Below are 22359 nucleotides of genomic sequence, written 5' to 3' on the forward strand. Positions count from 1 at the left end.
AAATCCGAGGTGACATTCTGAGTCATGTAACTGCGTCCTAACAAAGTTCACCGCACACAGCTCTGAAAACATAAACAATGCAAAAGCTTCACCAACCAAAATAAATAAAAGAAAATAAAAGAATTGGAGAAAAAGGAAAAAAGGCTCCTCAATAATCAGAGAGCGCAAATACGATTCATGACAATTCTCATTTCTGCCGCCAAGATGAGCAAGGAGTCACTTTGCTGGTTTACAAAATTAACCTCAGATATAAAAAAAACTATTTCAAATTGTGTGTCACAAAAATCACATCAGGGTCTGGGGAAATAGAAATATTCAGACGACGAACCTGAGATGTAATTTGTCACAATGCACAGCAACACATTTTATTGAATTGGATTTGTTTAGTTACATTGAATGATCAGCGGAATGATCATATGGATACACATGTGGCCCCCATTAGGTTGTGACCCAAAGGATTTATAGATGTGTGATCCATGACACAATAGTGATCCATAGGTGACTGACTACCATTAGGGCCCATGACACAAAAGTGATTCTAAGGTCAGTGGCTATCATTAGGCCCATAACACACTAGCCATCCATAGTTGTGTGGCCACTGTTAGACCCATGACAATGGGTCCATCACAAAAGTGATCAATGGCTGTGTGGTTAACTTTAGGTCAATGACAAAGAAAAGGCTTTCTAGCTGTCTAGCCACCATTATGTCATGGCTAGTGATCCAATAGATTGTAACCACCATTAGGCCCATGAGACACTAGTGATGCATAACTCTGTGGCCACCATTGAGTCTATTATACAATAGTGATTTATGGGTGTGTGGTCATCATTAAGCCTATGACACACTACTGGTCAATGTGCCCACCATAGAATAAAATACTCTATGTGTGTGACCACCATTAGGTTCATGACACACAAGCAATTCTTAGTTGTGTGTCAACCATTGGGCCCATGACACACTGGTGATTTAGAGATGCCTGCTTCATAAGTGTGTGTCCACCATTAGGCCCATGACAGTGACCCATATGTGTATGGCCACCGTTGGGCCCATCACACACTGGTAAATCTGACACTGGTGCCAATTTACCAGCAACAAGTTTGCTAGAAGAGCAAATGAATCATTCATCTGTGTCTAAGGCATTGATGCCTTTCTGTCTGGACCAGCGAGACGTCCCCTAGTCCCGTCTCCATTGCTGCCGAGGGAGATTATGCAAGGGAGGGAGCGGTGCCACAGAAGCGGATCCTGTATAGCATTCCTGTTTGCCAGGATCTCTATTCTGATTGGGAACTTACGCTTATTGTAGAATTGGGTGACTCCAGGGTTCTGAAGTCAATAAAGGTGTCCATGAACATAAAATGACTGTCTCCTAACCTGGGAACACCACAAGGTGAATCCTGTACCAATAAATTAATACACATGCAAAGCCTTGCAGGTAGCTGTTTTCTTTCTTCCATTTTGAGCAAAACACTTCCTGTGCCAACTTCAGCAAAATGCACTGATTGCAAGCCAAGAAAATAACTTGGCATGAAGGACCGTGATTCGAAAGCATACAGAAATTGCACAATGATAAGGAAGAAAGATGAAAAGCAGGGTTTTTTTTTTTTTTTTTGCGTCATTCTAAGTGTGTGTTTATCATCACACATAGAGAAAAAAACATATATCACTTTTTCAAACTAGATAATACAATGAACGTGGAAATATATACAGCCAAGGGCTTCCACAGTTTGGGTCTATCCCATTAACATCATGGGGTGTTTGTAGCCATATGCTAGACATACCATCTCCTCAATTAGTTCAGAGAAAGCACGGCTTATACCCGACGCGTTTTGCCGTCTAGCTTCTTTAGGGGATCTATATGTACAAAACTGTTGCCAAAAATACAAACATATTTGCACTTATAGTTATCAATTTATATAATGTACCATATATATATATATATATATATATATACCGGTATATATATATAAAAACACATTGTTATATTATTTATGTTTTTTTATATATATGGTACATTTTATAAATTGATAACTATTAGTGCAAATATGTTTGTATTTTTGACAACAGTTTTGCATAACGGCACATAAGCCAGACGGTGAAACGCTGACGATTAAGCCGTGCTTTCTCTGAACTAATTTAGGAAAGGTTATGTCTAGAATAGGGGTCCAAACACCCCATGACGTTAATGGGATAGGCCCAAATTTCCATGTTGATTATATTATCTAGTTTGAAATGGGGATATATGTGTGAAAATAAATACACACTTGGATTGCCGCAAAAGAAAACCCTGCTTTTCTTCTTTCTTCTTTATTGTTGTACAATTGTTGAGGAGGGTGGCAGTATTTGATAGCAAAAGCAGGAGGGAAGGAACCACTATTTCCAAAGACAGAAATTGCACAAGCTGAACAGCTAAATACATAGATGACACACATATCGGAGTTGTCTGGTAGGGAGGGAGACCTGTTTTTTCTTTAATGCACTTGGCATGTCTTGTTTCCTTTTCACCTTCTGAATGGACAGTGAAAGGAGAAGAAGAAGACTGATGAGCTAATTTTTCTGAGCTCTGCTGTACAGGGACTGCTAAAACCAAAGCAGTAACAGGAAAAAGAAAAAAAAATGCTGTTAGATGAGTATTATCATGTACATGCCTACTTGTTTTGGTTTGTAAGTGGCTCCTTTTCAACAGCCAAGTGAGACAGTTATTGGATGATTGGGCCAGATAGGGGGCAATATCAATCGCTGGTCCACCATCTAAAGCATTGTTTGTTGATATTCTAGATATACAGGGCCTTAGAGCTGTGGCCCTTGACACCACCAAAGGGCCCCCGGTAGTTTTCAATGCTATGGAAGACTGGAGACATGCTAGAAGTGGTCAGAGACTGTGGACATGGTACAGAAGATCTCTTCCTACAGATGAGAATTCCAGAGATCATTGCCCTCACATATCAATACTCTTACTGTGACTACTGTCTTCTGGGGCCCAATCAAGCCAATCAACAGGTACCAAAGGCTTTGAATGTTGGGCACAAAATGTCTTTGGGATTGGGCTCTTCCAGCTTGGAAGTCCCATCTAGGACAGTTGTTGATCCTTCTGTTTCCCCCCGCCCAAAAAAACTGCTGGAGATCAATGCCATCACTGCCATTACAAATCAATACTCTAACTTAAAACTACAGGCTCCTAGGGGCAAATGGCCAAGCATTAGGTAACAAAGGCCCTAAATGTTTGTCTCTAAAAGTCTAAAACTTTCCTTATCACACATTGGGATGTTCCAGCTTGTAAATCCCATATGCGACAAGTGTTGAGCCTTCCTTCTTCCTACAGAAGAGACCTGGGCATATATAACATTCCCCAGTTATATTTACTGGGTTTGCAGAGGCCTGGCTGCAAATATGTGTTGGACCTGGGCCTATATAACATTCACTTGTCATAATTATTGGGTTTACAAAGGCCTGCCTGCCTGCAAATATTCATTAGATTCGGGCATATATAGCATTCACGCCGGTCATATTTACCAGGTTTACAGAGGCCTGCCTGCGAATATGCATCAGACCTGGGCATATATAACATTCGCCGGTCATATTTATCAGGTTTACAGAGGCCTGCCTGTTAATACGCATTGGACCTGGGCATTTATAACATTCACTAGTCAATTTTACTGGGAATACAGATGCCTGCCTGCGAATATACGTTGAACCTGGGCACGTTTAACATTTTCCGGTTAAATTTAGCGGGTTTACAGGTGCCTGGCTGGAAATATACATCCGACCTGGGTATTTTTAACAGTTACCAGTCATATTTACTGGGTTTACAGATACCTGCGAATATGATCTGGACTTGGGCACTTATAACATTCACCGGTAATGTTTAATTGGAGTACAGATGCCTGCCTGTGAATATGCATTGGACCTAGGCATTTATAACATTCACCAGTCAAGTTCAGCGGATCACCTTCATCATTTGAAAACTATAAAGAATATAACAAAAATGTGCAAAAACTAAAATGTGCAAAACTTCAAAATGAAAGACAGATTGCAAAGGAAAGTAATGCAAACCCCCAAACATGTTTTAAATATAATAAAAGCAGAAAGATCAGATCTGCGCATGAAGGTTCCTTAAAGGATGCCTCTGGGTTGGTAACTGGGGATAAAGAAAAAGTGAATTTACTAAACACCTTTTTTTAGCTCAGGAAAATGGCCTAATTCATAATAGCAATGCCACTGCCTTAAACGAGTAAATGGCTCAAAATTGATATGATTGAGAAACAGTTGGGCAAAATTAAGGTTGACAAACACCAGGACCCAATGGATTACATCCACGTGTCCTCAAAGAGCTGAGCTCAGCTATTTCAAATCCAATATTTCCAATTTTTAGAGACTCTTTAATCACTGGCATAGTACCAATGGATTGGTGTTAGGCCAATGTGGTTCCTATCTTCAAAAAGGGAGCAAAATGATTACCAGTTTAATAACAGACCGGTTAGTTTAATGTTCATAGTTGGAAAGGTCCTAGAGAGTTTGACACTGTACCCCACAGACGATAATTATGCAAGTTAGGGTTATTAGGTTTAAAAAAGTCAATCTGCAAATGGATAGAGAACTGGCTTAAAGACCGCATCCAGAGAGTAGTGATTAATGATTCATACTCTGGATGGTCTAAGGTTATTAGTGGTGTACCCAAGGGTTCAGTGTTGGGACCTTTACTGTTTAACATCTTTAATAATGAGTTTGGGATTAAAAGTACCATTTCTGGGTTTGCAGATGACACCAAACTATGCAATGGAATTAAGTCCATACAGAATGTCTATAATCTACAAGTAGACCTGGATGTACTGTGTGATTGGGCAGCCAAGTGGCAAATGACATTTAATATAGATAAATGTAAATTTAGGAGAAACCTCCCCCATAAGGACATCATCATGACATAACCCAGCCTACTCTCCCATTGCAGATCTGAGCATGCAATGGAAGAGTGGGCGGGTTGTGTCCCTCCTATCTCCCGGAGCCTGGGATTTGTACGGGGGACATGGTCCGTGGCTCTGGCCAGTGCGCCCCGCCAGCGGGGTCCCCCGTCTGACCCTGCTTGAATCACCAAAATTTTACCGCATTTAAAGTAAAAATAACAGTGATTGTTGATCTAGGGAACATCCGATTGCCTCATGGAATCAGGAAGGAATTTTTTTTTTACTGTTGAAGCAAATTGTACCAGGGGTTCTTTTGCCTTCCTCTGAACCAACTATGACCATAGGGTTTTATATCTGAGATATGTTTATTTCCCTAGTGGTTATACTTAATGGATTTATGTCTTTTTTCAACCTGACCTTCTATATTTAAAGGGTTTACAGACGCCTGCCTGTGAATATGCATCGGACCTGGGCATATATTAACATTCCCTGGTCATGTTTAGCAGAATTACAGACCCCTGCCTGTGAATGCACATGGAATCTGGGCGTCTCTGGCCCGTATTTATGTCTTTTATAAATAAGGCCTCTGAATTCCACACAGTTGTTTTTCCTGTCAGGCCGGGGACACAATACCATGCGAGGGCTGCAGGCCAGCGGCGCAGAGGATTGTTGATGTGGAAATCTCCTGAGCTCTAGGAACATATGGCGGCCCCCTCCCCTCATAGCCATGCACACACCCCACCCTGGGCTATCAGGAGACGGCTGTGCATTGCATGCAGGGAGGCCATTAATACCATGTACAGTGATAGCACACATGAAAGAGAATAACCAGCCATGGAACTGCAGAGTAAAGGCTAACCTAGGCTAGCACTCTCCTTCAACCATAGCCTTAGCCATAGCTGTGTGATAAGCACCCCCTCACACATTCACACACACATACATTTATTATGTATACATTCACTCCAGCCTCCCAACCCTTCCTAGCAACAGTGCAACCTCAGCTTCTCTCCCATTGGATGCTCCGCCCGTGACGTCACGGGCTCGGCTTCCCGGCTCATTGGCCGACCGGGATGGATTCCAGAACCTGAGTAGCCACGGCAACAAGGGGAAGCGTTGCCGAGGTTACTAGCGAACCCGCCCAGAGGAAGATCAGCCAATCAGCGTACGCACGAGGAGTTAACCAGTTGTTCGCCGGACTTATGTGGAGATGACACTGCGACAGCCATGTTGGGACCCAAAACCCTGAGGAGAAATGATAAGAGAATGGCCCTAAAACAGGCCAGTTCTTCCTAAAGGTAAAGATTTTACAAAAGATGCTGTTAATGGTAATAACATACCTTAACTGTCAAGTTTGATGAGAATATTTGGCCCTTGTATAATGCCAAAAAATAGAAAAAAAAGTCTTTATAATGGCTTCTATACACGGCCAGCAGATATAAGACGTAGTCTGTAAGGGTCTCACGTGTTGGATTTCCATGGTAACAAAATAGAGGGCCACTTTGGGAAAAATTGCTTTTTTTTCAATCAACTTTACGACTAGCTGAAAAAAACGTACAAATCAGGCAATAAAAGGCAATGGCGTCCTGATATTTTCATTGGTCATCGCAGGTTACTAACCAATATCAGGAGCCCTTGGTGCCACGTCGATTTAATATCACCCCCCCCGCCCACTCCCTCTTCTAGATGGCGCTCCTAATCCATTTAACCCATTTCCTATGAGCCCAGGCTGTCATAGACCAACTAGCTTTATAGACTTTTTCTTTTTCTTTTTTTTTTCTTTGATTGTTTTTCTATCTGCATAGCAGCTTGTGGTCAGAAGAAGACTTCTCACAGGGCTCCATGTGTCACATCTGTAGGGTGCTTACTGCATGGAGGTGTCTATACACCCCTGTGGACAGAAAAATGTAAACCCCAGGCCCAGATGGATTATCTGAACCAAATAGGCCCTATAATGCTGGGTAATATGTGGTTTTTATTTTATATCTACCTGTGGGCTAAGGAGGTGATATAGGAATCTGCAGGCTGTGAATTACAAAGTCACCCCCCAGATTTATAGTCTGGCCGGGGACATTTTTTTTAACCCCTGGTAAGTGGTAAAGGGCATTTCTGTATGTAACCACAACCAGCCACATTCAAAATAAAGAAAAGCATCAGCATTCTATAAAAAAGGAGCCTTTCTCTCTGTGCTGAAGCAGCTGTCTCTCTGCCGAGATCAGACACGCCCCTGCTGAGCCACCTGTGGGAACATGACCACATGTAAAAAAAAAAAGTAAACAAGCAAATTTTAAAATTGTGTTTGCAATACAAACAGTGCAGCCTTAATCAGGCCACTAGGGGGTGCTGAAGTATATACATTCACAATAGCTGTCAATGTGACATGGTAACAATCAATCCACCTATCAATAGCAGGAGGAGCCATTGTGTATGTAGACACTTCAGCAGCAGCACCCCCTTGTGGCTGAATTAGGAATTAGTAGGAATGCCTGCAGTAACCCATTTGATGGTAAATTAGGTGTGCACTAACACACAATGACATTCTAAATGTAGAGTGTAAATATTAAAGACCCCCACCTATACACCCATGGGGGTTACAGCTTCGATAAACACCTTAAAACAGAGACAGGAAGCCCTGAAATCAAAATGTCATATATTGCAGCCTGCCAGTCCTTCAATGTGATGGCTGCATTCCTCTTTTTTTTCTCTAGGTGATCCTGCCAGTTATTTACTCCCTGTGCTCAGGGTGACAACACCTCACAATTCTATGCATCGGATAGATAATCGCCCAGAATGCCAATCTTCTAACTTTATGGCACTGGAACCAGCGCCAACCATTTGCAGCTCCCAGTGACTTCCATATTTCACCATGTAACTGTTATGATCTGTAGTGCCCCTGCAGTGTAGGGAGTTGGCACAGATGGCGCTATAACAATTAACAATGATACGAGTAATGAATGAGAACCGTCTTTATTGTGATTGGACGATCCCTATTCTGGGGCTTGTCCCCCACACAATGGTTTGTTCATCTAAAGCCATCGGCTGCATTTTTATTGGACTGCGGGTAAACCAGGCGGGCGAAAAAATGCGGCTTTTGGAAGCTCTTTGTCTTCACAAAGGAATCAAAGCAAATCTTGCATGGCTTCTGATGGAGGGGGGATTCTAAATTAAAGAACAGCTGCCCTCTAGTGGCTGAGAGCTGGACTAACACACACCAGAGGTAAAGTAGATGTAAACCTTTACAGATTTAGCTTGCTAGCAAATTGACAATAAATTGGCATCCAGCACATGTAGACTCCATGTGAACTCTATGTAACGGTGACAACAAATCTACACAAGTAGGAGACATGAACAGAGCTTTGTCATCCTGTATAGCGCTATATATCGATACGCTACCAAATAACGGCATTACCAAGTCTCATAATGCCAGCTTGTACCACCCAGGCTTAGGCTCATATCATAATGCACCCATCAGCTTTACAGTGTGGTCCCATAGGGGGCCCCGCCTTAATAAAGAGGGTGAATAGGTTGTAGGCCAGAAACCTCATTTTTATACAAACATAAAAAATTGCTACTTTGAAAGTAAAGAACGCCACAATGGAGATCAGAAATGTTTGTTTTAAACACCTTGTCACCACTTTTGCAAGGTGGTAATAGGTTGGCCTAACACTTCAAGCTTCAAAATCATAAAAAGTAAGTCTCATAAAGCCACCATATAGGTTCATAAATCCACCATTCATAATACCACCACCCAGCTTCATAATGCCACCATATATCTTTTGAATACCACCTTCCAGCTTTATAATACCACTATAATGTTTCATGCCACCCAGCTTTTATGATGTCATCATATTGCTTCGTAATACCACCACGCAGCCTCTTAATGTCACTATATAGTCTTAATCTGTAAGGAGGGGCATTCTTTCCACTGACCACCCGTGTAAGGTGTTTTTCCACCTTCTATGGTTTTAGCAGGGGTTCCCGTAGACCTGAAAAACATTTCAAGGGTTCCCCAGGGGTAAAGAGGTTGGCAAAGGCGGTCATATAGACTTATAATAACACCAGCCAGCTTCATAATGCCAGAATATAGTCTTATTATACCACCATATAATTTCATAATGCCACCATACAGTCATAAAATTCTACCATCCAGCTTCATAATAACAACATTTAGTCTTCAGTTGCCAACCCTGCTCCATAATGCCACATCATAGTATAATAATAATCACACCACACACAGAGTTAGGACCTGTATGCAATAATGACACCAATACCTGTTTATTGTGAAATGACATGGAGTCGAATTGCCCACCCAGCTTCAGTTTGCTGCAATATAGTTTTATAATGCCACCACCCAACTTTATATTGCTACCACACAGTCTGATAATGTGATTACAGTACTTTATATTGCTGCCATATAATCTCCAGCTGCCATCTGGTGGCAAGAGAAAAAATGTTATTGGCATTACAAGACAATATGTTGACAAAAATATTGGCAATGGGAAACAATATTGTCCCATTGCCACCACTCAGCTCGCTTATCTCTTACCAACATATTGTCTTGCAATGCCATCAAATTTTTTCCTGTTGCCACCATATGGCCCTATAATGCCACCATATACTGTAGCCTCAGTGATATCACACAGCTTGATAATCTCCATGTTGATGGAAGCACAGTCCAATAAAACTATGTGGTTTTGTTGTCTTTATGGAACTTAGAATAGCTACAACTGCCTAAAAGCACCATTTAATGGGCTTTTGTTGGTATATGATGGGGGTATATGATCCCCTGTGGGGATGAAGAAGGTTCATTGCAGGTCAGAAAGTCAACTACAGGTACATATTTACCTGGCAATAATTCATAATGAATGAAGAAATGTCCAAAACTAGAATACATGTGATGCAATTGACATAAGAATATTGACATCAGTTAGTGATGCTTTGGAGATGGTTTAGAAAATATTGACAGATGTATTTGACTGCAGTTGACCTCCCTCTGACCTACATTTGACCTGCACAAGTTTAAAACTGAAATTTTTACTCTTTGTAGTGTTAGATGTAGCTATGAAGAGGTTTAAGTTCTGTTGTTTCCTCACATATGTATCACAGTAAAATCACACAAGACCTAGATAAAGAGGACGTCACCATGGTAGGATATAAGGGGATTTCTACATTCCATACAAAGTTGAAAAAAAAACTGGAGGCTTTCAGTTCAACAAGTCAATATAGGGGGTAGTAAGGGGGTCTAACAGCATGCCAGGAGCTGGTGGGACACCCAGTTGTTCTATCCAGTTGTTTCCAGGGTTAGAATGGCTAGAATGGCCCACAGGGGAAACAAAAGTCCCAAAAGCCTTACAGAAAAATGCCAACATGCCAGGGAAACTATGCTTTACAATAGGCACTTCTTATGAAGATTGGCACTGAAGTCTGACACAGGGCAAATGGTGGGGGATGTAACCCCATTGTGTTTTTTCACTGCAATCCAAACTCAGGGACTGATTTGTTGGGAACATAAATTAGCACTGTCCTGAAAAATGTACATTTCATGCTAAATGTGATGTGAAAGGTTGCAGGGCACTTCTTGGTATGAGAATATGCCTAGAACCTCATAGTTGTATATCCAAGGCAGCCTTTCTAAAAACCCTTTACCCCCAGAGGAACCCATTATATAAATTTCAGGTCTTGGAGAACTCCTCGTAAAACCATTTTTTTTGGTTGGGTCAGATGGAAAAAAGCCTGGAGGCCAGCGAAAAGAATGCCCCCTACAGTGGTGTCTAGAATACCACCTTTAGGGACAAAACATCGTTAGAGTCATGCAGAGGGCTCTACCAAGTGGTGTTGACCCCAGAACTATGCTGGCATCATTTCATGGGAGGTCAGCCACAGTTCAAGCAACCCCTGGTTGAGACTGTCTGAAGTTTGAGATTTAAAGTCATCCTGGATGCCCTCTTACCCACCCTCCCCTTTCACAGATGTAATTCCTACTATATCAAGTGGTTGCAGTTTCTCTGTTTACATCCAGTGCCACAGTTTTCACTCTCTTGGTTGCTACACATTACACCCCAATTAACTTCTGTCCCAAGGCCAGAAACAATCTCATAGAAGTCCATAGGGCTGTTATGTGTAGCTGTGTAGGGTTCAACACAGAATTATTTTTAAGGCTGGGTAGTAAGAAATTGCGGAGCGAGTGGCAGCCCGGTGGGTGGTGACTAAAAAGTGCCGGGTGGTGCGCCCAGCTTAAAGGGTCTGGGGAGAACACTGCTGCGATGAGATCAGTGAGGACTACAGCACTGGATGTAAATAGAAAAACCACAGCTGTTGAATCTGAAGCTGTTGAATATATGTGAAGAGCATAATGGTGAGTTAGTGTACCTTAGAGGAAGAGAGAACAAAGGGCACTTATCTCCTAAACTATTTCTAAAGCCAAAACTTTTTCTTTTGGATAGAGTAGGGTGGGAATACAACCCAAGGCAATCTCCACTAGCTTTAAGTGGCAATTTGATCAATGCATCTTCTATGGATGCTTTGGCTTCATTTCCAACACCTCACTGCATCCACCTTCATAAGAAATGAAGTCTGTCATCCCTGGTCCATCGTTTAGCCACCATGAAAGATGGTTAAATGATGTTGCGGGACCCATGTACACATGCTCGTAAACAATCATGATTGTCTTGTGCAACAATTATCTGGCGCAGTGGTCCCCAACCTTTCAGATAGCGAGGCACAAAGCAACAGCACAAAATTTTGCCAGAGTCTAGTACATGTACAGCCTACACCACTCGGCCACCCCCATCAGCTCCACCTCCGGCCAGCACACCAGCTGAGAACAGCAGAGTAGCGTAAGAAAGCTGATGTGTTGTCAAACAGCAGAGCCTCTGGGAACGGTAGAGAAGTGCAAGCCCCATATACACCGCTCTGCCACTCCTAGCAGCTCCTGTGCAAGCAGTGCGAGGAGAGCTGCCGGCACCTCCGCCTCCCATAACCAATGACCCTCAACCCACCAGCCACGGACTGGCACTGGTCCCTGGCCCAGGGGTTGGGGACCACTGATCTAGTGTATGTACGTAGTTTAAGATTAAAAGGCCTCTGCCATTAATGGCCTTTGGAATGAGACTCGGTGATGTTACTATTCTGATCACAGTTCTCCTTTCTGGAGGATCTGACATGAGGAAGCAAAGCCCTGCCTCTACCAAGATGGCGGCCTCCATACAGAGACACAGAACTGAACAAGGCATTACAAAACAGTAATAGGAAATAAGTCAGCTGAATGGTGACCACAGGCAGTACTGGTGATTGCATCTTTGTCATCTGCCACATTTATGGGGCAAAATTTCTGTAGTCTATTTTACCTTTAAAGCCACTCCCACAGATTTCTCATCACTGTAATGGCTTTTATTACCCCCCCCCCACCATGGCCTTAAGACTATTGATTATTTTTGAATTGGTATAGGAACACCCTGGCCAATACAAGCATGCATGTGTACGAGCCAATCATTTTATAAATAATAATTATAGCTGGTCAGATCTTCCAATCACCATCTGTGGTTACCTTGGTCTGCGTTCTCTCAATATCACTACCCTATTTTATATTTTATAGTAAATACATATTAGATGTCTATGTCGTGTCATGTGACATACCGTGTTCGTATATCTGGACCACAATATACCCATAGACAATATACAGCACACATATACCATTTTAGAACAACCATTTTTAACACATATACAACATAAATGTTTTTTACAAACATTTGACAGTCCATTAGGCATGGCTGTAGTTACAATAGTAAGGTTGATTTTTTTCTTTTTTAATAAAACCCAAATCATACCTGTAAACACCCGATTTACATCCACTCTGTACCTTAACTGTTTTGTAACAATATATTGATAATTTTCAGATCCCTCCGCTAAGCATTGCCACCTTAGGCAACTGCCTAGGGGTTGTATCCTGTAACTACAGCCCTGACCACATTTTATGACAGTGTCCAGGACACAGCCTGTGTTGGCAGGATGTGTCTTGACCCCCCTCCATAACCCTGACCCTTAACCCCGGGCGTACACACCTGTGTATCTGCCCTTCCTCGGAGTCCTGCGTGGAATCTTCAGACGGGCGTTACTGTACGTAGATATGTACATGTATTTGTGGGCATGGAGAGGTAGGAAGAGATGACAACAGAGAAAGTAGAGGTTGGGTAAATGGAAATGGAAGAGAAGAAGAAAGTTTAGCTGTAGGTAAAGGAGAAGGCAGATTTGGGGGGAAAGGGAAGAATTAGAGTGAAGGGAGACAGCTGGAAGGAATAAGAATAGAGGAAGGTGGAGGCACAAGGCTCCCGAAGAATCCCGACAGAAAAATTTGATGGAAGGTAAAAAGCTGGTTTGAAAGAAGAAGAGAGGAAGGTGGAGGCGGCATTGGCAGAAGAGTCCCACCAGAAAAGTTTTGTGGAAGGTAAAGGCTGGTTTAAAAGAAGAGGTTGTGGCAAAGGGAAAGGAGAAGGCTGGCTTGGTAAAATGGAAGAAGGCAAGTTTGGAGGAATGGAATGGGTGGGGGGTTTGGTGGAAAAGAAGGTGAAACGTAGCTTGGTAAAGACGGGAAGACTGGATGGGTGGAAGGTAAGGGAAGAAGACCGACTTGCTAGAAGGGAAGGAAGAATAAGGCTCACAAGAAGGTAAGGTAAAGGAGGGAATGGACATTTTAGGTAGGTGGACAAGAAATAAAGTATGGAGAAGGTGTAATTGGTGTAGCATGACAAATGGAATGAAGAGGAGAAAGGAGATGCTCCTAGAAGGTCCTGGTATGGGTAGATGTCCATGAAGTAAGCCATAAACACAGGAAGGGGTCAGAAGGAACAACAATGTTAGAAGATTCTACAGACACAGAAGGGTTACAGGTAATCGGTCAGGAATTCCGAAGAGCCTGGCAGGGATGACACAGGAGAAGTTTGTGAGACACAGAAGAAGATGAAGGAGCTGATGAGAAGGTGACAGGACAGGTTGAGATGGGTCAGGGGTACAGAATGGGCAGCAGAGGCTCAGAAGAAGGCCAGGCGCGCAGAGAGAGGAAGAAATGACCAAAAGGGTAGGAAGAGGAGGAAAATAAAGTAGTACAGGGCTTGTGCAGAGCAGGATTTCTCTGGAAATTTCGCAGCTTTATTTGAAGTGCGTAGTATGCTTGACGTCATTCCCCACCTCTGGTCCTCCTCCAACCCTCCTCTTTCCCTCCGCTACCTATCACTTCCTCTCTCTCTGCTGCTGCCCATGGCTCCCTCCTCCTTGTCATTTTCTCCTTCTTTCCAGCCATGTAAATTGTGGCTTTGATTCTCTCTGCTGCTGTCTCTGCTTATCTGATTCCTCCTATAATGGCCTACAGTGAGCATATCTACATGTCTCTGCCCCCATGCAATGCTCCGTCTGTCCCTTCCTCTGATTGCTTGCTCTCTGCTGCCTATTTTATAGTAATGGTTACAGCTTAACGGTGGCTGATGGGTCTCCAGGACCCCTTCCTATAATGTGCAAGGATTTTCTGTATTGTTGACAATGTTTATACCAGACAGGAAGTGATGGAAATTTGCAACAGAGACACAGAGACAGCAAAACAAAGCTGTTGGGTTCCATCTTTCTTCTACTCTGTGTCATGTTTGGGAGTTTTCTTCATGTGTCAGCATGAGTTTCCTCATTTTCCTTTCCTATGTGTCAGCAGTAAAAACACGACAGGGGTTCTAAACCTTCCCCACCTCGGCTCAACACACATTTTATAAGCCGTTAGCTGGACACTGATGACGTGACAATGACGTACACAGGACGTATGTTATCCTGGAAGCTGGCATTGCACGTTGTACTGGTCAGGTGTAGAAATCTAGAAGAACGTTATATGAAAGAAATGATCATGTGACGGTCACGGCCTGTGTCTGACCCCGTAACCGTTCCCTAGTTTCAGATCTGGCAGTGTTTGGCCCCCTCACTCCTGAATCACTAATAGATCCCCTTGTGTCCCCTCTCACTTTCGTTACAATTTTGCTGTATCCCAAATGCGCAGTTTGGAGCCTCAAAACATTCATTTATTAGGGTGACACAATCTCACATAATTCACAACACCCAGCTGTACATATACATCATCCTCAGGCGCTAGGTGAATGGCGGCCATTGTCCTGGAAATGCATCATATGTAAAAATATGTTCACTTATGAACCACATGGTGCTGACATGAACTGGTATAGAGCCACAGCTCCTTGGAAGGATTTGATTAGCCCAAAACATGAAAGGGTTTACCGCTGTCTGTGTGCTCATTGAGATGATGCTGGCCATGCATTGGTCGAAGGGTCCACAATCAAGTTTATGATCGATATGTCCCAGGTGTATCACCACACACCTATTGAGCAACCCAAATAACTCTGCCCCCATGACTCTGACCACCATTAGTGAGGAGAGCTCATTACATTATTGGTAGTCAGAGATGGGTGGCATTGATTGGCAAAGAACGGGAATTCCTGATCAGGTATCCCCCTATGCATTGAATCTACGGTGGAATCTATAAGAATCTGATATGGAATCTATGTGGAAGATATTGGAATCTGATATGGAATCTAATATAGAATCTGTATAAATCAAATATGAAATTAATATAGAATGTATTAAAATTTAATATTGATTTTGCATGGATTCAATCAAAATCTAATATGGAATCTATGTGAATCTAAAATAGAATCCATTACAATTTATTACTGAATCTACAGGGATTCTAAGAGAATCTAATATGGAATCTATTAGAAAAATAATTTGGAATCTTTAAGAATTGAATATTGAATTAATAAAGAGTCTATTGGAATTTATAATGGAATCTAAGTGGAATCTATAAGAATCAAATATGGAAGTGATGTAGAATCTAAAAAATTAAATATACATGTGGAATCTATTAGAATTTAATATGGAATCTTTCTGGAATCTGTTGGAAGCTAATATAGAATATACATGGATTCTATTAGAATCTAATATGGAATCTAAGTGGAATCTATAAGAATCAAATATGGAAGTGATGTAGAATCTATTAGAATTTAATACTGAATCTACATGGATTCTTTCAGAATCTAATATGGAATCTATGTGGAATCTATTAAACTCTATTATGGAATCTAAAGAACTCAATACAGATGTGGAATTTATATAGTTTATTACAGAATCTACATGGAATCCATTAGAAGCTAATATAGAATATACATGTAATCTATTAGAATCTAATATGGAATCTATGTGGACTCTATTATAATTCAATATGGAATCTATGTGAAATCCATTAGAATCTAATTTTGAATCTTCGTGGACTCTATTAGAATCTAAAACGGAATCTATGTTAAATGCTATTGGAAGCTAATATGTAATCTACATGGAATTTTTAAGAATCATATATGGAATCTGTGTAATTCGAATTTCATGTGGATTCTGCGTTGGATCAAATAGAATCTAAAACCTAATCTGTTAGAATCTAATAAGGAATCTATAAAAAATATTGCCCAATAAATGGGCAGCATGACTGCGGTGTTATATTATCAGGTCCTCTTTAGATACCACTCAGTGGATTTATTTGCAGCATTGTGTTTATCGGCGGGATGAGTGAAGATTGCAGCAGATGGGTTTATTTATATGAAGGGTTGAATGTGTGTAATCTCCTGCTGTCTCATCCCTTCTGCTGCACCCCCATTAATGCCCCCCTTACTGCTCCCTAAAGCTGCCCAATTTTTTTTTCTTCACTGCATCATTCCATCCTCTCCTGATCCTGTGTTCTGTCCCCGGATTCTCTGTCCTATCATTGAGTTGTGCGTCTTTCCATCTACGTATTATATATTGGGTGATCTGATGACACCACTGTATACAGAGGCTCTGCACACGTTGCACTTCCTTCCCTCCACAGTGCCAAATTCTGCACTGACCTCCCCCCAAGTATAGCCCCTCATATTCTGCACCCCTCAGCCGAAAGTCAGAGGAGCAGCCATGCTGGGGATTTCCGGAGGTGTCTGTAATAAATGGGGCTGTGTTTGTAGTTATGCAGAGACCTCTGAATGTATTACATTGTGACATCTTCTGTGGGGTAACTTGCCCCAAAACAACATTTTTATCCAAAGACGCATGGCACTGCATCCCACTCCACTGACAAGACAGACAATACTATCCTATATACAGATTACTGGTCCAGCGCTGCTTCCTCCTACACTGATAAGCCAATGTCACCCTATATACAGGTCCGGCACTCCATCCTCATTTACAGCCTACTGACAGCACTGCTTCCTCCTCCACTATCTGACCAGACACAAACTGTATCCTTATATGAAGCTTACTGATCCAGTACTGCTTCCTTCTCCACTATCTAACACAGCGGTCGCTAACTGGTGGTCCGTGAGAAAATTATAGTGGTTCGCGGCTCTGGCTGATGCACCCTCCAGGAGGCCAGGAGTCTCTGGACACAACCCGCACACTCTTCCATCACAGGCTCAGACCTTCGATGGGAGAGTGGGCATGTTCTGGCATCATGACATCACTCTGGGAGAAGTGTCTTCCCTTTTGAGTGACATGCGGCTCTCCGCGCATGCGTGGTCCGGAGTCTGTGAAATTAGTGGTCCGTGACAACCAAAAGGTTGGGGGCCACTAATAGACACACACTATCACCTTATTTACAGCCTACTGACAGCACTGCTTCCTCCTCCACTAACAGACACACACTGTCACCATTTTTACAGCCTACTGATCCAGCACTTCTTCCTCCTCCTGTAATTCCTGTCACCTTATATACATTCTACAGGATCAAAAGGTTGTATATAAGATGATGGTGTGTGTCTACAAATGACAGCTAACTGACTCAGCACTGCTTCCTCCTTCACTATCCGACAATACACACACTGTCACCTTTTACAGATTACTGATCGGGCACTGCTTCCTTCTCCACGTTCTGACAAGACATACACCGTAACCACTGTCAACTTATATACATTTTTCTGGATCCGCAGGCTGTAAATATAAGATGCCGGTGTTTGTCTACAAATTACAGCTTACTGATCCAGTACTTCAGTACTCCCAGTGTTTCATAACAACCTTGACAGTAAATTCCAATAGAGATTTTCTCTGAAGTTTAGAATTTCCCCCCAGTAGTCTCATGACCTGACAGTATGTCACTCCCTGAGCTCGTCAGGCACAAATATAACAACGCAATTCATTGTGCATAAACTTTATTGAAATTTTAGCATTACAAAATAGAGTTTTATGTATTTAAATATAAAAATAGGTTACAGAGGCACACGGTTTAAGACAATAAATCACAGTGGGCTTATTTTGCCACAGATGCCCATTCAACTGCACACCGCAGGGAGTCAGACAGTTTACAGGGCAGCAAATGTCAAACTTCAGGTGACCTCTGAACCCTGAGACAAAGTAAAGTGCCAGTCTCAGACAAAGCAAGACAAATTTAAAGGGAAATTTCCAAAGACTAAGGAATTATAAGCCTTGGTAATGACATCACTGCAATAGGTTGTGGTACACCAGCTTGGAGTTTGCCATTGAATTATTCACACATAAGCCGAATTCTCATTAAGGCTAAACATCATCTGAACGTGGCAGACCACAATGCAGATATTGCGATACGCTGTGACCACTGGTGAGGAGACATTTCTGGTCCTTTAACTGTCCAGACTCATCAGCAGAGCAGTTCCCCGCTTGATCCAATGTTCAGGAGGTGACGATCCACTACGAAGATCCACACCGATCACGAAGGAGGCGCGACCGGCAGACCCCGAGCGGATGGGGTAATAATAACATGGGCAGGAGTACAGACCTGTCAAAAGACAGAAAATGATTATAAAAGTTTGAGAGAACAACAAAAACTTTCAAAAACCTTCAAAGATGTCTTGTAGATCAACTGAGTATTTTTTTTATTACAGAAGGTATAATAACAGGTCACCGTGGTGGGTAAGTCCCACCATAAACTAGCAGTAAGATACCCATCTTAATAAAAATTATTAAATCGGGCCGTACACAACCAGAGAATTTACAGAGAGGTAAGTATGGGTTTACCTTTGCTGCTCTTCTTCTTGCTTTCAGTTGGTCTGAAGTGCACAGTTGGTAGGGGACATACCAGCTGCATTGGCTCTGCCTCCATCAAACATGAATTCTTCTTATCCCAACCAGCACCTTCCAGATACAGACCACGAATCCACACCCCATCCTAGGAGAAAGATGCGATCATTATCAATCACTGATATCATTATGTCACCTGCAGGAGGAGAACACACTCATAGCGCCCCCTTCTGTCTGTGTCACCCTGCAGGAGGAGGACAGACTCATAGCCATTATGTCTGACAAATACAATTCTCACCTTTGGAGGATACACCAGGTTGTTATCATCCACAGTAGAGACAATGAATTCCCAGGACAGAGAGTCAACAGAGACCTGAAGAAGAGAAAACATTATTCATGGTCAGTGATTATTCATTTTACGGTTTGGTATATAGTATACAGATATCATATAATTCTATGACACAATAGAAAGGTGTCATTATTGTAACTCTAATATCCTCCCAGAATAGTGCCAATGAACTCCCAATAATGTTTGTTACCCATATCACATGTACATTGGAGTATCATCTCACATTATTTTGCCGGGCTGCGCTCTGTAGTACCGCAGTCAGGAAACCAGTTGGGAACGTGAATGCCGAAAGCCAGAACAGAACTGGAGGGTGCGCAGTCTCTGCCCACCGAGCGAACATCTCTACACGTGATGCCAGGTCCCGGGTCCAGGCTGCCAGTGGTTTTAGGGATGGGTATGCCTATATGAGAGGGTGAATAGTCTGGTTACTAACCATAATTTATATTCCACTCTATAAATAATATTTTTCTATATGTTCACTTTTCTAGTAGTCATTTCATTATGAAAAACTGCTCATTTGTCTAATCATCTTGTACTTTATTACCACTTTTTTTCATCCAGTGATCCATTACCTTTTTCCACCCTGCCCTCCATCATCCCCATTCATTCCATCCTCTATCACCGCTCTTATTTTATCTATCTTCCATTCTCATTTTGCACTCTATGACTTCCACACTGTTCTCCATCATTCTTTGTTATTTTGTGCCTTATCACTTCTTTCTACTTTGTTCTCCGATAGCCCTCCTCATCCCGTCATCCTGCCAAATATCATCGCTCCTCATCCCATCTTTCACCACCTTTCTTCATTCTGCCCTTCATTGTTCCCTCCTCATCCTGACCTCCATTACCTCTCTTCATCAGAACCTTCATCATCCCTTTCTTATCTTTTAATCTATCCTTCCTTTCCGCCCTGCCATCCATCATTTACTTTTTATACTTCTTCAATTGCCCTGTTTTTACCATGCCCTCCATCAACAATCCTCACCTTAGGTTTCTTTTTCCACTTTCTCCCCATCCTCCCTCCTCATTCTGTCCTCACTCCCCTCTTTCCACCCTGTCCACCATCCCCCCTACTCTTTCTTTCCTCTTCACCACTTTCCACACTGCCCACCGTCATTCTTATTCATCCGCTCCTCAATCCCCCCTTTCCACTTTGACCACTATCATCCCAACACAATGTGTCTGCTGTCGCCTCTCTTTATACCACTCTTCATCAATAATTCCTCATTCCATCCTGTATCACTTTTCTTCATACTACCCTGCAGCATCCCTCCTCATCTCATCCCCTCCATCATCACTCCTCATTCTTTTTCAGCTCTCTTCATCTTGCCCAGCTCATCTCATCCTCCTTCAAATCTCATCATCATCTCATCATCTCTCCGTATCCAGTCCTCTATCACCTCTCTTCTTCCTGCCCTCCCATCATCTCTCTGTATCCGGTCCTTTATCACCTCTCTTCTCCCTACCTCCATCATCTCTCCTTATCCGGTCCTTTATCACCTCTCTTCTTCCTGCCCTCCCATCATCACTCCTTATCCAGTCCTTTATCACCTCTCTTCTTCCTGCCCTCCCATCATCTCTCCGTATCCGGTCCTTTATCACCTCTCTTCACCCTACCCCTCCATCATCACTCCTTATCCAGTCCTTTATCACCTCTCCTCTTCTTGTCCTCCATCATCTCTCTGTATCCGGTCCTTTATCACCTCTCTTCACCCTACCCTCCATCATCTCTCCTTATCCAGTCCTTTATCACCTCTCTTCACCCTACCCTCCATCTTCTCTCCGTATCCGGTCCTTTATCACCTCTCTTCTTCCTGCCCTCCATCACCTTCCTTTCAGTATTTGCACATACCTTCTCCCAGAGTGGTGGAACGCGGGCATCATATATGCAGGTGAAGATCTCCTCCAGCTCTGTAGACATGACCACCAAGCCTTGTATCCCATATTCCAAGTCTGTCAATGAGGACCTTCAATACACAGCATAAACCAATCAGCATTTTTCATAGACAGAGTATGTTTACGGTTGTAATGTAGGACAGATCGCCGTTTGAAAAGTTCCTTTTTTGTATATTTAATGTCCACATTTCTAATAATAACTAATTGACAGCATTCTGTTACACTTTAGGAAGCTTCGTTCTGTGGATCCACACTGACCTGATTGTGCTGAGCAGAGCGTTGTATCTCTGGATCTCCTGTAGTAACACAACATTGAGTGGACTTGGATCATCGCTCAAAACTTTCCTGGTCCCCTCATAATCTATTTCCTGAGGAATCTTCTGACGAACATCGCTCAGTAACTCCAAGACCTGAGAAAAGAAGGTGAGGTAAAGAATATCTGTCATATCAAATGCTTTAAACTTTGACGGGTCTGTTTAATACCGACCACTGCAAGGTGTCAGCTACTCTTAGTTGCCTGAAAACTCCTTACTGTGTGACCAGTGAAACTGGTTTCAGTTTGCTGCTAAAGCCGTGATCTCAGGACAAAGCCCTATCCATCTCCAATTTCCTGTCTAGTAAAAGCGCTTTTTTTTGGCACCAAGGAACACAGTTGGTTGGGGAAGGGAAACTTAGTTTCAGAAAAGTCAATCACAGAAGTGGCAAAACTGACCTTGTCCTCTTTGCTTTGTCCTCCGGGAACGTTCTGTGTGACCTGAGGCTGCAGAGACAGCAGAGTGTCAAACAATGTTCGTGCCTCGGTGATCTGGCTGGCGATATCGGCGTTGGGGTGCTGTCCAAAGGCTTCTGGGTGATCCACAGCTGGAAGCAGAGAGATGAATTCCTTGTATGATGCTAGAGGACCATCACGAGGAACGTAGTACGCGTCCAGAGCAGAGAGCCTGTGGAGAAGACATAGGGACATGGAGTGCAATGCCACGACTTAGCTTATTTCTGTAAACAGAACAAACAGTTTAGACTGGCAGTGGGCAAATGTGAATAAAATTCTGGGGTAAGACTAGAGGGGTCACCAGCAGAAGCGAAAATGCTCTGGTTCCTTATGTAAATAAAATTGTGGGGTCACCATAACTAGAGGGGTCTCCAGCAGGAGGAAGGAGGTCCTGATT

General features: G+C 42.6%; 2 protein-coding genes across 3 annotated transcripts in view; both read right to left on the reverse strand.

Annotated features, from left to right (window-relative positions):
* The window catches only part of KDM6B (lysine demethylase 6B), a 75566-nt gene extending 61528 nt beyond the window's left edge, over positions 1–14038 (reverse strand). For both annotated transcript variants that reach the window (XM_072399328.1, XM_072399326.1), the window contains exon 1: positions 12957–14038. The gene's annotated coding sequence lies outside the window, so the exon portion shown is untranslated. The remainder of the gene's footprint in view (positions 1–12956) is intronic.
* Positions 14039–18087: 4049 nt separating this feature from the next.
* DNAH2 (dynein axonemal heavy chain 2) overlaps positions 18088–22359 on the reverse strand; it is a 112617-nt gene continuing 108345 nt past the window's right edge. Inside the window, exons 82-88 of the mRNA XM_072399329.1 lie at positions 21906–22134; positions 21452–21603; positions 21150–21264; positions 19521–19697; positions 19247–19321; positions 18946–19096; positions 18088–18706 (exon numbers count right to left, since the gene is read on the reverse strand). Of these exons, the coding sequence (XP_072255430.1) occupies positions 18552–18706; positions 18946–19096; positions 19247–19321; positions 19521–19697; positions 21150–21264; positions 21452–21603; positions 21906–22134 (1054 nt within the window). The 3' untranslated portion in view covers positions 18088–18551. The remainder of the gene's footprint in view (positions 18707–18945; positions 19097–19246; positions 19322–19520; positions 19698–21149; positions 21265–21451; positions 21604–21905; positions 22135–22359) is intronic.

This window comes from Pyxicephalus adspersus, chromosome 2, assembly GCF_032062135.1.
Source record: "Pyxicephalus adspersus chromosome 2, UCB_Pads_2.0, whole genome shotgun sequence".
NCBI lineage: Eukaryota > Metazoa > Chordata > Amphibia > Anura > Pyxicephalidae > Pyxicephalus > Pyxicephalus adspersus.